We start from the raw sequence: 16,657 nt of genomic DNA, 5'->3' as shown, positions 1-16,657 counted from the left end.
CTTGCCCCCACAGTGCTCTGCAGGGAGAGCAGCGCATCCCCTGGCCTCTTGTCTGTGATGATTCCGAGCCAGGCTCCTGTTTAGCTTTCCTTGGGGTGTCCCAGTCCTTGTGCTGGGAGAGGCAAACAGCGCCCGGTCCCCAGGAGCCCTCAGGGCATGTTGGAGACTGATGTCCACAAGCTGCAGCATCCCTCTCCTGGTCCTTGTATGGCAACTGTGCTGCAGGCTTTGATCATCCTGGTTGCAGTTCTTAGAAGCTTTTCCAGTGTTGTGGGGTTGTTTTTTTCTTTTCATTTTAGAACGGAAGAGTTTCAATCCCTGTTTTTGCTCTTCAGTCAAATTAATGTCAGTGTTATTCCAAGCACGGAAGTATTTTTGGTTCAAGACTGCAATAAGTTTCTCCAGTTCATATGTTCTGCTACAAAAAAAGTTTGGTATTCAGTAACTGGCAATGCTCATTAACATCTACATTTATTTTTCTTTTTTTTTTCTTTTTTTTGTACATCTGTTTGTTTTTGTTTTGTTTTCAACTCATTTATCTTCTTTCACACTTCTGAAGGTGTTCAAGCCCGAACAGACAAATAAACAGATTTAAGTGAAAAGCACCGGATATTATTTTTTTGTTTTAAGGACTTTTGGTACTCTTGTTAAGTCAATACTTTTGCAACTCCTGCTGTGTGTTGGGATAGATACCAGTGGAAAGTATAGCACTTGTTTGATTTTTTTGCCATGATCAGCTTTATTAGTAGCTGCAATGGGAGCAGCTTTTGCCTTCTGTCTCTCTGCCCAGCTCACCCTCCAGAGACTTGCAAATGCAATACCTTTGTGATTTTTTTTCTTTTTCCTGTCATCTGTCTGTCTCTATTTGCGCAGACAAATAAGTGATAAACGGGAATGATGATCTGTTTAACACCACAGGAAGAACGATGCATTATGAGACAAGAGAGACCTCTTGTTGACAGCAAGTTATTTTTGGTAATTAGCCATTTGTAGAGGAAGATGAGCCTCTGCTCGTAAAGTCAGCGTGCTGTAATTTAGGGGACTCTGAATAGAAATCTAACGTCCGCCTCGACTGGAAATGGTAATTGTGTGCATTTAGAAATAAATAAATGGCTGTTTTTCCTCTTTGCAGGGAGCAGACTGAACAAAGACCTGCGGCATTATCTCAACCAGAGGTTTCAGAAGGGGTCTCCGGATCACGACCTGCAGCAGACCATTCGAGATAACCTCTATCGCCACGCTGTGCCTTGTAAGTGCCAAAACCCTGACCCGCCGGGCTGCCTGTGGTGGAGTTCCGTCTCTGTTTCTGGGGCAGCCTTCCTGTGGTGGGTGTGCACGGCTCTGGGGGAGACTGTTTTCACTTTGGGCAGACTTCCATGCGTGTCAGCAGATAGGGCTGGAAAGGAAAGTGATTCATCTCTGAATGAGGCTTTTTTGATTACCTTTTTGGAGCGGTTGATGGCGTGATGCAAGCCTTGTGATGCCTGCTTTGGAAAAAAAAAACCTGCTATGAAGTGATTGCTTGGTTTAGAAATAGTCCGTGTTAATATCACAGTGGTGAATGTTGCTTATTGGTTTTGAACCCATGAATAAAAAAGCGGCTTCTATTTTTGTTCCCTGGGCAGAACTTTATTTCTGATGCTTGTTTAATTTGTGGAATTGAGCAGCATTTTATGGCCGGGTGCCATTGTTGAAGGCATCTGCCACTGTTGGAAGGTCATCCTTGATTCATGTAGGCAACATGAGTTAGCAAAGCTGAGAAAGAAATGCTCATTTTCACTGAAAAAAACCAAAGCAGAAAAAAACACAGAACAAAACAAACAAAAAAACCCTGAATCAAAAAATAAAACAGAACCAACCAACCAAAAAAAACCCAAAAACAAACACCAAAACAAATGAACAAAAACCAAACCAAAAACAACAAACCAATTGAAAGGAAAAAGAATACAGCAAAATAAAACCAATCAGAAGAAAAGCTAAGATCTCTGGAGCATGGTAATCTTTAGAAGGTCAGAATCATTACTCAAAATGAGACTGTACTTGGCATTTTGGGAGGACATACAAGAAGTGGAGAGTGATCCTACTTTGTTGCACCTCCGTTTGACATTCTCCATGTGGCAGGGGACACTCTTCTAACAAAAAGGGTTTTTTGCTTAACTTAGCTGAGCTGTGGAAATAATGATATGCCCTTTAGATCAGGCTGGAATAAGAACTAGTAAACATCCTAGTTATAGGATACTGAGATAAGCAGCAAAATAATTTGAAGTTTTCTGTCTCGTTGTAAATCAGAGATTGTTTATCCTGGTAGACTTATATAAATATTGAATAATTATGTTGCAACTCAAAAATCAGTATTTGCCAACAAATATCACAGAGTGGTGCACACAGCAGTAGTAATTTTCAGTCTAAGTGTTGCGTGCAGGAGGGCTGTGTAAGACCAGTTAAAATTGAGTGGTGACACTGACAAATGTTGATTCTTCAAATGGCAGATGCTGTTATAACACCACTGAGTTTATGCTCATTTTATCAGTGAAAAGCACGCAACAAATTATGTTTAAAGAACCTAAAAGGACATAAAGAACAAATATGGATTATTTTTTCCTATTGAACACTTTTATTTGCCATTTTGTCAGCATGAAATACGATTATTTTTCAATCACCTAACTTGACAGGCTGAAGATGTTTAGGGCATGCTGCAAAAAGTGCCTTCCAGGACAGCACGTGCAGTGTTAGGCTTGGGAGATGCAGTGTTGTGATACTAATGTCCTTCTGCTTATGTGTGATATTTCATTTCCTAAAACAGCAAAAAAAGCGAATGAGTGGAAGTTCTGGAGAAACATTTTACACATTACCAAGGTTACATTTTGAAATGCTTCCCGGTGATACTTTTATCTGATTTATTGAACTGGATGGTGAGCTAAGATGCTTGGGCTTGCTTTTGATTTAAAATTAAGAGCAGTGAAAGTGATTTCTGCCTTTTCAAAATAGCTGGGAGAGATGTGGGTTGTGGGTGTATTAATAAGAATAATTAGTAATCAGTACTTAGGTTTCACTTACGAAACAAGTGAAAAACCCGAGAAGTGGTGTTAGTTATTGTGTGACTCCACACTTTCTGAATTGTTGGGCAGGTAGCATTTAATTTTTGCTTCATTTACTGTGGGGATGGTATTAATGGTAGCTTTTAAGAATGATGCTAATATTCATATGTGGCTTGGAATGAGACTGGTGCATGGTGGGTTGGGATGCTTTACAGGTCTGGAGATTAATCTGGCTGTACACTCATATTTTTATTCCTTGGTGCACGTGACCAGTAAATCCAGAGCCCTGGACCAATCTCTAGTGCTAATGGATTATGAAGCCTTGTATTTTGAAAATGGAATTCCCCGATGCTTATGTGGTAAACACAAACAAGAACACAAGGTCACTTGGACTGAGCATGCTTGGCCTGACAGCTGCTTTTTATTGCACTAATATAACGGCTAAATGAAGTGATAATTAGTGAATACAAAATGGAGGAAGGTGCTGTTAACCAGTTCTTTACCAGAAATTCTGGTGAGAATAGCACATGATTCAGCCCTGACTGGTTTGGTACAGGTGGTGAAAAATCCCAGAAGGTTTCTGTTTCCCACACAGACCTGTGCCCATCGTGTGCTTGGCTCTGGACAGCTTTTGTAAAAGACAAAGGTCGAGCAGAAGGGAGGAAAGATGCAGGATTTTGTTAACGAGACATTATTTTGTTAATGACACACAGCTTAAGCATCATTTAGATTTTTTTCTTTAGGAGAGTTGGTTAATAGTTTGGTTTATTTTCTGGTGAACCCTTGAGGATGAGTGGGATGATGTCAGCTCCTGGGGCAATATGAGCATTTGCCTGTATGGATTTGCCATAGGATGGTTTTCTGAGACATCAAAGGATTTGATCCCTAAATGTGGCAACAATCATAAAGAAATGAGACCTTGAAATGGATCCAAAGGTGAAGTATCATTGAATACATTGGTGAACCACAAACACATTCCTGCAAACTGAAGTCTTCCCCTGCTCCCCAGTGCCATCTGCCCCCCCAGCACACTTCCTCTGAGTCCTCAGCTCCCAGCTCCCCCCTGAGCTGAATTTTCCCTGCAATGCTCTGTAGTAAACAACAGCTGTGACAAGATTCCAGGTGGCCTCAAGTTGGGTTGTGATGAGTCGCGAGTGCTCTGCTGTTCCTATCACACCAAACCCACGGGTTTATTTACAACCCCAGGCATTCTCCCCTGAGTTTACAACTTGAGCAGTAGCATAAGCTGGGACCAAGACAGAGAAAGGAAGAGAGGCATGGCACCTATTTATATATTTGGATGTGTATAAGTGGTTATAAAGCTATGCTACAATGGGCAAATCTTTGGAAGAGTTATTGCTGTTCAGCCACTGGTGGATTGGCTTTTACTTCACATGAACCACCACTGGCTTGTTATTTCCTTGACTTTTTTCCTGAGGCTTTCATTTCATTCAAAACTTCACCCAAGCCTTTACTTCAGAATATTTTTTTTTCTTTTGCTTAAGAAAAATCAGGATTTTAAAACTTGAACAAAGTTATTCTTATAGATATTCAGATGAATTACTGTTTTCATTCATAGCGTGTAGTGTCCATTGTCAAAACTAGACAAAAATCCGTCAGTACATCATCCAAATTAGTAATATTGGTTCAATCTCTAACTATCCTTTTCCTTCTTTTGTTTTGAAGTACCACATTTTTCCTGTGTTTGGATGTGCCTAGTGAAGGTGACCAGAAATAATGCTCTGTTCTGGGGTAGTTAGAGGCTCCACTGAGCTTGGACTATATTGTGAGATGGCAACAATCACACAATTACCCCTTGGCCGTGCCTCTACCAGAAGTGCTTTGACTAATGCAAAAACCTGGTCCACACCTTATTTTTAGAGTGGATTTCACCTACTCTAGCTCAATTTTGCCAGCCCAGACACTTGAGAACAAGAGGGAAGGTTTATCAGCCACGTGAGTCACCTTGCTGGGGCACCCTGTTCCACATTCTGTGCTAACAGAAGTTGGTGTGATTTGGGAGAGGCTGATAGTCAGTGATGCAGTGTGTTGACATTCTGGCTTTAGGTTTCAGAGAGTGTTTCTAGGAGCAGGACTTTCCCAAAGAGGACTGTGGCATGTGAAGATTCACCTTGTGGAATTTGTGATTAGTTGGAATTTCATGTAAGGGTATATCCATTAAATAGATGTTTCCAAACAGCCCTGCCTGGGGGTATCTGTACAATAGTGCTTATTGAGAAAGAGATATGATAGCAACTTACTTCAGGGTACTAGTGCAGCAGCCTGTCCAAGCCACTGTTCACAGAAGGCTGAACACACAGGATTGTCTTCCTCTTTTTGAAATGATGGCAGAGAGTATCTGTTTAACATAAACATGCAGTACTGGCTATTTGTCCTAGTTGCTTATGCTCAACAACCTGGCAGCAGTTTTCTTTTCAAAGTGCATCAAGAGGAATCAGAAAGATACTTCCATAAAAGCTTATCTCAGCATGTTGTTTGACTGTAGGGGTTTTTTTTTCCATTTACTCGATTCTCCACTTGTTTCAGTCCTGTGTGACATGCAGAGACAGCTATGGAAGATCTGGTGTCTGCACCTTTACTTGCCAGAGCAAGTAAACTACCTGGTGCAGACATGACTGAAACAACAGCTAATCCTATTTCAGTGCAATTCCTTTCCTTTCCAGGCTGCAGTCTTCAGAAGCAAAGCTCTGGAAGGTGCAAGGTCTTTTTGATGGTAGATGAAAAGGTGACAGTGTAGTGGCTAGCCTAGAGTTAAGTCAGACTAGACACTATGTGGCATTCTTCTTTTTATTTTTCCCCTTTTCTTCACAAAATTGGCTTTTAAAATGTCAGGAGGTCATCATTCAATAGCTGATTGACTTCCTCAAAATAAGTACATGTCCTGGGATTAATTGACTGGAGATCTGAACACTAGAGATTCACCACTTTCATTTCTGCTGTCTGTTCTTTCACCTTCCCAGAGTTTGATCTATTCCTCTGTCTTCAATTACAGAACAGTAGCTCCAGCTGTATTGGTTGGTCTTATAGAGGAACATGGAGCCAAATGTAAAGAAGTGGATAAAAATCAATAGTTGAAAGTGTTGAGTGATCTGTGAGGAGGCTCAGAAAAAGCCAGCAACACTCAGGCACCTGGCTGGCCTGAGCTCTCTCACATTTCAGCGGGAAATTTGGGAATTTCGAGAGTAAGTTTATTCCAAGTGATTTCCTGGTGCAAAGGAAAAGTCTCCTTTCTGAGCAAAACAAATAATATTGAACAACAGAACTTCACAGTTTTGATAGGACAAACTTTAGTAAGTGATTGCGGACTAATACATTGAAGCTTATTCTCTGAATTCAAGGTTTTCAAGGGCAGTCCAGGAGCTGGATAAGCTGTTCTGTGCATAACTACCATCATCTGCAGGTCATGGAGGACTAGAGAGACTAAATGGGCTGGGGTGTGATGAAACTGCTGTCAGATGTGCAGACTTAGTTGATTTCCCAGGATGGTTTTTAAAGTCCTGTAGCTCTGGGTTCCCCCATAAGTGTTTCTGAACTTCAGAATGAATTGATAAAAGGGACACGCAAACCAGCTTACAGAAGTTTCTTTTCTTTAGAACAGAGCATAAAAGTGTATCAGTATACTGGGAGAAATTGCTGAAGTGAAGCATAAAGACCTTTATGTTACAAATGAATGTGTTTTTACATGTGTGGATATTTGAGCTACAATTTCAAAGTTATTTTTAGTTACTAATTTTTATGAAAGATAAACAGAGTCACTGACAGTGCACATTAGTTTCCTTCCCAGGCAATAAATCATCAGTTTATGTACACAAATGTTCTTGAATTATCAATAGCTTTCCAGACTTGCAGATGTATTTATTATCCAAGTATCTTTTTTTGCAGTTCCCTTCCTAGAGGTGTAATTCTGCTTTTGTAATGAGAAATAGTTGCAGGGTCCATGAAATATTCATTTGAAGGCCCATACTGATAAGGTGAGGAGCAGCAGACCCTTTTCTAACATGTAAAAAATAATTAATTGTTTCACAAGATTTATGTTAGGAAAAAAGTTTTAAATACTTCTAAAGCAGTGCCATTATCACTGGGTTGCAACATACAGATACCAGCAGTGTGTAAAAATAATTTTTCTTAAGAATATTTGCTTGGCAGTTTATCTAACTCTGTATAATATGAGGTATGTTTTCCATAGCAGCTAGTGCACACGCATTTCATTTTTCCTGTGTACCCTGAGCACAACCACTGGCTTTAGAAAATCCTTATACCTGTGTTCCAGGGAGTGCCAAATTGCAGCAGTGTCCCCTGCAGTTTTCAGGGATATAATTCTTTCACTTATTAGCGAACCAGATGTGTTTTCACTTTTAAAAGAGGGAAAAATGCCCTCTTTTGAGCAACGGGGCCAATATTTCTTTAGTTTAGTTCCTTTCTATAGACAATAGTTTTTGTTTAATCTAGAAGACTTCAGGACCTTTTCCCCATCTGGTCTGTCCTTCCAGATCAACAGCACGTTTTGTGCCAGTGAAACTATTGTTTTGGGGTGGGTTTGTTTGTTTTGTTCTTTAATTTTGGAAATAAAAGCACTTATGATGGCAAATATTGCTCCATCTGCTTCCCCTTTTGTGAGGAATAGCTTTTTTGTGTTTCACTGTACACCCAGTTGGAATTGCATGAGGCACCAGAGAACAGTACAAAGCAGAGGAGCTCAGCCTTCTCTGCTCTCCCATGCCACTTGCCAAAGGAGATTTGGGTAAGGAGTGTGGGAAGAGATTACACGGCCGGTTTTCTTTGTTTTCTTTGTTAGTCCCCAGGGTACTTAATTTCGCAGGTTTTTCATTGCAGTTTCTTTGTACCACGGCAAAGCAGCTGCCAGTGGATATTTAGGTGCAGCGCAAACGATGCCTGTGCATTTGTTTTAAAACATAAAGGCTTCCAAGGTGAGAGTCTCTGGGAGAGCAGAGAGTAAATCAAGACCTGAGAGTGGGTACTGCTGTTTGGAGGTTGAAGGGATGGAGATGAATTACTCCACATTATTTACTTCAAAACTGGCTCTGTCCTGCCATAGTTTTTCATATGATGTCCCAGGATCCTGGTCAGATCTTTTGTGATGGCTGCAGTGCCACAGCTTTAAATTTGTAGGCAGTTTGATTTCTTTTCAGCTATCACCATGCATCTGTTCAAGGGTTTCAGTGTATTGATTATGCTACAAAGCAAGAGAATGGGTGTTCCAAGCAAAAGGATTGTTTTAAAATGAGGTAAAATTAAGTGTGTAGCTGTTCTTTAATCTGCTTTTCCTCTCACATTTGCATTTGGGCTTCACATTGGATGTTTCATGATTAACTCCCTGCAGAAAGCACCCATCACTGTATAGGTGTGTTTGTGCTTGGACGTGTTGGTGGTTTCACTGTAACAAAAGTCCTGCGCTTTCCGTCAAAGATGTCAGCATTCCAAAAGGAACACCTGTAAATCACATCTCTGTGAGGTTCTTCTGGCCCAGTGTGATACCTGCAGTACAGCCTGGGCAAAACCAGTGGGATTGCAGAGGAGGAGTTTCCTGTGTGATTCCCGGTCTCACATCCTGCTGCCTGACAGTCTCTGAGCCCAGGGGGTAGCGGCAGATGCCAGCTCCTGATGGTTTGATGGGGATGCAGAGTTGTCACATTTCATCTTCAAACAGTTATCCTTTTTTTCTTTTTACAGTACATCCTTCCTCACATAAAGCATGCTGCATTCGTCCTCCAAATCCCTTTTTGTCTTTATTTCAGCAGAGAGGCGATTAGCCGTGTAATCATTCATAAAGCTGTTCAGATTCTGCAAGCTGGTTTTCTTTGGGGAGAAAGAATTTTCTTTTCTTTTTCATATCCAGTACCTTTACTGGGAATAACTCTGTCAATTCATCCTCAATGATTTCCTTCCCCCCACCCCAAGTGAATAAGAGGGTAGAAAAAATTAGAACAAATATTTGTAGTTCTGCTCCTATTGAAGGAAAAATAAATCTTTCTTATTAGTCTTAACAGTCTAGATGTAATTTTTTTTTACAATGTTCTCTTGAATAATTAGAGCTTTGAGTTATGAAGTCAAGATTCTCTGGTCATTGCCAGAACAGATTTATTTAAGGGGGACTCTAGTTCTCTGAATTCCTTTTAAAGGGCTTTGTTAATGTCCCAGACTGCACTTAATTAGTGATTTAAGAGGGAATACATCTGTTTCACTGAGGATTGTGAAAATTTTTATTTAAATGGAAATGTTTAATAAATGGCTCTTTGAAAGGCTAATGTATCTTCAAAATGAGATGTGTATCACAGAGTAATCAGGTGGATAGTGATGTGGCAGTTTTTCTTGCACTTTTTTTTTTGAGCAGAATATGGAGGAAAACCTCATCAAAGATCTTTGAAGTATCATCTGCTATTGAATTATATTTCATACTTCATCATTCATTCTCTACCTGCACTTTTTCATTGAACTTCAGGCTTAACATTTCATTTACCGGGGGAAAAGCAGTAAACAAAAGTTGATATTGGTGAAAGACATAAAGAGGCTTATTAGAGACATTGATGATTGTTTTTTATCTTAGACCATCATGGCAACTCAAGTGCCAAAATTTAAACTTATTAAACTACTTAACAGGACATTTTTCATATGCTAAAAATGTGCAGGTGATCTTTGCTGTATGAGGGATTTGAACTGGCAAACCTCAGAACAGAGGGGCTGGAGCAGATGCTTAGGGAAAGAGGAACTCCACATTTAGAAGCTGCTGCTTTTAGCCACCTCTTCCTTGAATACATGAGGAGATGGTTATTAATAAACCCAGCATTGCCATCTCCTACTGTTCACAGGTCTTTTGAATTAGTAATCACAACCTTGACACACTGGGTATTTTGACTTTTTTCATATAAGCGTTGATTTATGAGCCCTTGCTGCCGTCTTTGTTCATGTTTGTCTAGGGTGTGAATTTTTTAGTGTTTTCTTGTGTTTGGAGGGGGATAACACAGAAGAGCTGAAAATGTGCTTGAATAAGTGAGGTTATTAGCAATTTTCCTAAATCCGGCTATGGAAGGTTTTGAGGAGAGCAGCAGGTGTTGCAAGATGTGAAAGAGGATCATGGAAAACCCAGGAGGACACTACCTGGCAGTGCAGAAGTAGGAAGGCTGGACTGAACAGTGGGACCAGCTCTTCCAGGAATGTGAACATGCCATCGTGTTCATAAATATCTTTCCCGTTTTTGCATTTCTATCCTTTCAAAGATACAGATTCTATATCTATATCTATTCTATCTCACACAGCAATCCTCTGCAAAATGCCCAGTGTTTTCTGGAAGGGAAAAGCTGATGAGATGCAGTAGTGCTGCTCCTGTGTAACTAACCACACTGGAGAATCACACTGACAGACATTCTGCAAATTGCCCACATTATAGAACATTGATGATACCATTAAAGTGGTAAATTTAATATTATAGTTCTATTAGATTTCTCCCTCATTAACTCTGATCTGATAAACAACCTCCGGCATATTTTGAAGGTAATAATCACCTTACAATCACTCCTGCTCCTCTCTATCTGGCATTTCAAGCTCCTATAGATTTACAGCTCTTCTGTCATCTAATCTGTACTTACTCCTTTATTTCTTCTTTGAACTTGTGCTTACAGGCAGACAACCCTGTTCCAGAGGGCCCTGGGCACGCAACTAACACTTCATAGCCAGAATAAAGTCATCCTAAATTCCATTCCTCAGATTTTTAACAAAATGGGTGTGAGAGAATAAAATTACCCCAGCGTTGAGGCAAGCAGGGTGCAGGCCTGCGGAGGTGTTTTAGGACCGAGCACTCTCTAAGGGTCGGTACTGGGGAACGTTGGCAGCAGTGGGTTGTGTTCTTGGCTTTTGCACACAGGTATCAGAGCAGCCTCTGCAAACTCTTGCTGGAAACGTAGGTGATGAAGAGGGGACCATGTGGAAAGAGCAGCCCTGCTGCAGCCTGCAGGAAGATGGAAAGGCTGAAGAAACCTTTGTCAGCCACGTCTGTCTAGCGGAGACAATTTCCTCTCCTAAACATTAATCCTCAAGCAGCAAACCCACAGCTTAACCAAGTAACCTTAGCTCCTCTCGACTGGCAGGAGGCTTCCAAGGAGGTATCGCTTGCCTCTTGTTTTGCTAAGTGAGTCATGGTTTGATTAGAGTGCTGTCTCGGGGAGAAGGTGGTTGTTATACATCACCTATCACAATGTAAAAGTGGAAAGCGACGCTGAAATGCTGACCCTTAATCTGAAGTGCACCATCTGTGTTGTATTTCCACATCTTGCTGAGTTTACAGTTATTTGAATTCACAGTTTGTTCCCCATTTGCTGTTCCCACATGGTAAGTGAACTGGATCCAAAATGTACTGATGAAAGAATGAGAAGTCTGTTGTAGAAGTTTGTTCCTACCTACGAGAGTGCTCTATCTCACACTTTTTCCACCCTGTGAGTTAAATCCCAGCTGTAAAATCTTGTCTCAAGATGGCCTTCTTTCATGGTGGGAAGCTGGGGTTACTGTGAGGACAAAGACTCCTTTCCCCATCCTGAAGTGATTTATGATTTGCTTATGACTTTCAGCTCTAGAAAAGGTAGAAAGTTCTTACATCTGACAAAGTATTTGCTTTGCTGTTCCTGTAAATTTCTGTGGATGCTTATCTGGTAATAAGCTCTTGGTGCAGGAGCACCACTCTTGTTTAGTATTTCTTTTCTGTTCATATGAGCCAAAGGGTTTGATGCTAAACTAAGACTGGGTATAATATAATGATGAGAGCTGTAATTACAACTGTAATAGTTTTTCATGGTGCAACTTTGAACTACTCTGATTTTAGAATGGGCAAACAGCTCAAAAACAGGTTGAATTTAATTTATTCTCCCTTCCTTCTATTTCTTCTACCAAGAGCAACCATTTTCTTAAGACATAACTAACTGTGAAAAAAAAAAGATATAAAATTTAAACATGTCGTATTTCAAAAGCAAGCCATCAAAATGCTGAAGGCTGTATAAACTTAAATACCTTCTTTGGCTTTTGCTGTAGACCACACAAGCTCTGAGAAATTGATTACTCTGGTACTGGAATGGGCTTTCATGATACAGAAACAGAGGTTTGCATTGAATTTCTTTCTTTGTGTGTGGGACTTTTTTGGGGGTTTTTTGGAAAGGAAAAAAAAGCCTTTAAACCCCAGATTAAAAATAAGTCATTTCATTGTTTCCATTTTCCCCTCTTCTAAATCTTATGAAAGCATTTCCATAAACGATTGGGGAGCTGCATCTCTGAATAAATCTAAAGTAAAATGCTCCATTTCTTTTTTTAATAAAGAGGCTTTTTTCTGGAATGTTCCATGTAGGTATTGCCTCATTGAAGTTTCATCTGGTTGTGAGAGTTTCAGTGTGGCTCGTGCAGATTTTTTTATTTTGTGGGCACAAAAAGGAGGGACAAGGAATTCAGAGTAATTTATTTTCATATTGCAGTCTTCAAATTTACTGTGTGCAATATTCCAAACCCAACGTTATCAAAGGCTTTGGAGTTCCTACAGCAACTTTGAGTTGACCAGACATATACCCAAAAACTAGTCTACGGCTCCAAGAGGCCAGTGTTGAAAGATCAGGAAGGTGATCTTGAGCAAAGAATTTTTGTCCTTTTTTGTTTGTTTGTTGTTTTTTAAACACGAGACATACAATGGGCCAGCACCTTGGCCCAGCTGGTGTTTTCATGAAAACACTGATGCCAGATTTAAATTTAAGACTGTTTGTAAGCGGGCCAGTCTCCTGTTAGCGTGTGGCTATGTCTCCTCTAAAGGTAATGCAGGGGTTGCTGGCTCTCAGTGGTGTTTTGCCCCTACCTACTTCAAGCACTTCTGAGGACTGGGTACATCAGCAAGAGCAGTGTCTGGGTTTGCTGCTGGGTTTGGTGGTGGGACAGGAAGATGCTTTCCCTTGCCTGCCCCTTTCACACAGGTGCTGTGACCCTGTGAGCTGTGTCCTGTGCCCACAGCTGCTTTACCAGCGATGGCTCTCGGCTGGCGTGGGTCAAAATTCTGCTTGGTCCAAGATGAGAACTGGTGCTGAACCCACTGGGCCATGGGAACAGTGGCAGGAGTGTCCCTACACGCCCTGTGCCCACCCCAGCAGCGCTTCCCGTGCCACCCTCGGGATTCCCGTGCCCCTGCCTGTCTCAGTGTAGCTGCAGCAGCCCCAGCAAAGCAGCCCTGGAGCTGCAGGGGTGCAGGTTTCCTTGCAAGGCTGGAGTCCCTCAGGATTTCGGAGCTGCATCTAAGCAATCGCGTCCTGTGAGATACGTGGAAAGCATCCAAGACGGACACCTGCTGGCTCTGAAGCAGTCAAGTGCTTCTTACAAAATATCTTTGGCCCCTGTTCTGGATGTTTACGTTTAAAAAGATACAGGCATGAGTTGGCTGTAAAAGAAAGGGGGGAGGGTGGGGAAATCGTTGTTGCTCCTGTCACTGAAATTCCCTGCAGACTTAAAAGGAAGATGAAAGTTGGTACTTTAAGAGAAACTCGAAGCCCTTGGGACAAGCACAGCAGAAAACAGGGAGATGCTCTGTATTCTGTCGAATTGCTTGCAAAAATGAGTGCTGCATCTCCTACAGAGAGAGAGACAGAGCCAGAAACACATATTTGCATCGTTCCCCTGTGCTTGAGCCTTGCTAACTAGGACAATACCATTTTGCACTTCCCTGGGCATATTCTCAAACAGCAGCTCAGTGCAGGTGATAGAGGGGGAAAAAAAAAAGGTGAGGGAGAAAGAAGTGAGGGGGGGGGAAAACCTGCCTTGTGGTATTTCAGATCTCCAGCATACACAGGTGCTTTTTAATCCCTCTGGCCTACATATTCCACAGCCCCTAGGAATAGAGGAGTCGTGATGTAATGCTCTTTTCCTCACACTCGCAGCTTAAATACAGATGGAAATTGTTGTCATGTGTTAGAAATGTCACCAATAATATAAAAGGCAGGCTTCTGCATTCTCCCTTTTGCACTGTCAGCTGCTGCTGCCAGCTTATTCTTCCCTCTCAAACCTATTGTCATGTGGCAGAAACCCTGATGTAAGTAAGCCCTGTCCTCCCCCTGCTTATGATCCCTGCATTTTTTATTCCCCTCTGCTGCAGTGCTGAGGATCATTACATACCACGACTTAAAGACAAGACCTCACAAAGGAAGGATTAATCTTGTATTTGTGCTTGAATTTCGAAGGACTCAGGCAAGTGAGAACGTTCTGTTGTATTCTCTCTCCCTTTCCCCCCCCCCAGCCCTTTCCTAGACGCTAAGGTGCGGGATGAAAAGCAGCAAATGCGCGGAGCCGGGTGCGTGTTCGGGGAGCGAAGGCAGCGGTGGCCGAGCCGCAGGTCGGGCTGCGGGGCTGGGAAGGAGCTGCGGAGCGGGGCTGGCAGCCCGAGCCCGGCCTTGGGAGGACAGATGGCTGGCGCTCCTTTTTAATTCATCAAGCAGGCTTTACGTGAGGCCCGTTGGCGAGCGGGTGTGCTGCGAAAAGCGGGGTCAATGGGCACGAATGGGCTGAGATCAGGACCAGATGCCTGCCGAACAATGGGGCTTTTGAGGGAAATGCGGGAGGAAGCGTGGCGCTGGCTTTGTACTGCCTCCGCATTGCAGGTTGGAATGGGGCAGCTCCGATTTAATGAAGTGCATTCCTAAACGCGGTCGTCAGCCCGGGCTGGGAGACAAGGGGACATGTCAGAAGGGGGCTTGTGGGGCCGGCGCTGGGGACGGGGGGAGCGATCCACTGATGGATCGCCCCGAACAATGCGGTCTTAGTGCTGGACGGGGAAAAAAAAAAAAAAAAAAAAAAATCCATACATCCCTGTGCATATTAATGCGATACAGCAGGTGTTGCTAAATGTCTGTCCCCGCATTGTTCTCCGCCGGGGAGGGGGCAGGAAGGAGAGCCCGCGAGGGATGCGCTCATCCCGGCTGGAAAGGCAGCGGCTCCGGGGCGGGATCGGGGAGAGCGGGGCGAGAAGCGGCCCGGGGTCACCGCCTGGACGAGGTGCAGGGCACCGTGCCCTGTGCTGGCCCTGCCGAGAGAGGGGCTTCAGGCTCAGAGGGGCTGCTCACAGCTTAAAGGCATCGCAGGGCCCGAAGGGTCTTTTTACTTTTATTTTTTTCCCTGTGAATGTTCCCCCAAACTAAGCAGGTGTGAGGGATGGGAAGGGAATCTCCCGAGAGCAGTCTGGGTCACCAGGGCGCAAGGCAAGGAAGGGGGAGGCAGGGCAGGAATAGTGTCTCAGCTGGAATTCAGCAGCGAAAGAGTTAAAAAGGGGGGGGGGGCATGGTTTTTTTCAGCTTCCCCAGAAATTGGGAGTCGATTGGGAATGAGTTGAGGAAGCTGTGTGAGTGGCAATAAACAAGGTGTGCAACGTGCATAAAATCAAACAAAACATCCTTGTCTGCTTTTGTGTGTGTCCTGCTGCACTGGCTGGATGTACCCTTCCTTTAAGATAGTTTTCTGTCTAACAGAAGTAACATCCCTAAACACTCACAGCCATGTTTGCCGGTGTAGTTCTTGAAGGGTTGGGGAGGGGGAGAGTGTACACAGTCAGTCATTATTATATGTATTTCTTGATAAAAATACACCCATTTAATTGCTGTCATTGTGTTGTCTGCTCCCCTTGTGATTTGTGACATGCTATACTGTATTTGTCAGGGGAATGAAAGGGGTCTTTGTTCCTTATTCCTATTATGGCCCACTGCATCTCTCACTGAAAATGGAATATTTGCCTTTAGAGCTAACTTAACTGGTGATTTGTGCCCGCTGTTACACTGGGATGGGGTTGCTTTTTTTTTTTTTTTTTTGCTGGGAGTTTCGGAGGAATTTGCAAGCAAGGCTTGAATTATTTTACTTATTTATTTTTACGTATCAGTGGGTTAATAGTGATGAAGAGTGATCAGCCTGTTTTGACCAGTGGCTGCAACAGCTTCACATTTTGCAGCTGCCTTTCTGTGTATCCCTTTCCTGTGGATGAATGGCCAAGCTGACTATGAACTAGGATCGCTGTGCGCCTTTGATCATTTGCTGCTGTGTAAATTGCCAAAAAAGGTGTCAAAAAATAAACTAAGAGTGTGTAATATGGACGAGCTCATGTGTCTGCTCAAAGGCTGGCCGAGGCTGCAGATTATAAAGGCTGTTAGTGACTGGCCAGCTGTGGGAGTGACTATTCGGAGGTGCCAGTGGCACTTGGAGAGCACTGTGCAGGCACTGCTGAGGTGTGCTGGGTTAGGTTATGTATCGTGTAACATCAACACCTGTATCACTCGTGATCTGTTTGCTGTCCTTGCTGTGCTCTGGCTGCTGGGGTATCAGTCTGTGTGTCTGTTAATGGGAATTGTTTATAGGGCAGCAGCTGGAATTGGCAGCCAAGAAAGATTTAAGGCACTGCTTGCACAGACAATTCATAAGACTCCTAACACACCCACATGGCATGAATGTATGGAGCTTGTTTTTAAATTGAGCTACCAGGTTCAGCATCTTGAGCTTTATGTTGTTAATTATGCCTGTTTTCTACACTGCAGTGCCCAAGGAGAAATGAGCAAAAAATGCAAAGGCTGGGAAGCTGCAGTCTGTGC

The 16,657-nt window shown here is 42.7% G+C and overlaps 1 protein-coding gene across 28 annotated transcripts in view; it reads left to right on the top strand.

Moving 5' to 3' along the window:
* MAGI1 (membrane associated guanylate kinase, WW and PDZ domain containing 1) overlaps window positions 1–16,657 on the top strand; it is a 335,096-nt gene that overhangs the window by 166,705 nt on the left and 151,734 nt on the right. For 27 of the 28 annotated variants that reach the window (XM_040076069.1, XM_040076068.1, XM_040076067.1 and 24 more), the window contains exon 2: window positions 1,133–1,249. In XM_040076069.1, the coding sequence (XP_039932003.1) occupies window positions 1,133–1,249 (117 nt within the window). Of the gene's footprint in view, window positions 1–1,132; window positions 1,250–14,103; window positions 14,122–16,657 lie in introns of those variants that run through there. The other variant, XM_058422216.1, reaches the window with a different exon arrangement.

The sequence above is a fragment of the Hirundo rustica genome, chromosome 12, assembly GCF_015227805.2.
Source record: "Hirundo rustica isolate bHirRus1 chromosome 12, bHirRus1.pri.v3, whole genome shotgun sequence".
Lineage (NCBI taxonomy): Eukaryota > Metazoa > Chordata > Aves > Passeriformes > Hirundinidae > Hirundo > Hirundo rustica.
Note: the sequence above shows the minus strand (reverse complement) of the source record. Positions and strands in the feature narration are given on the sequence as shown.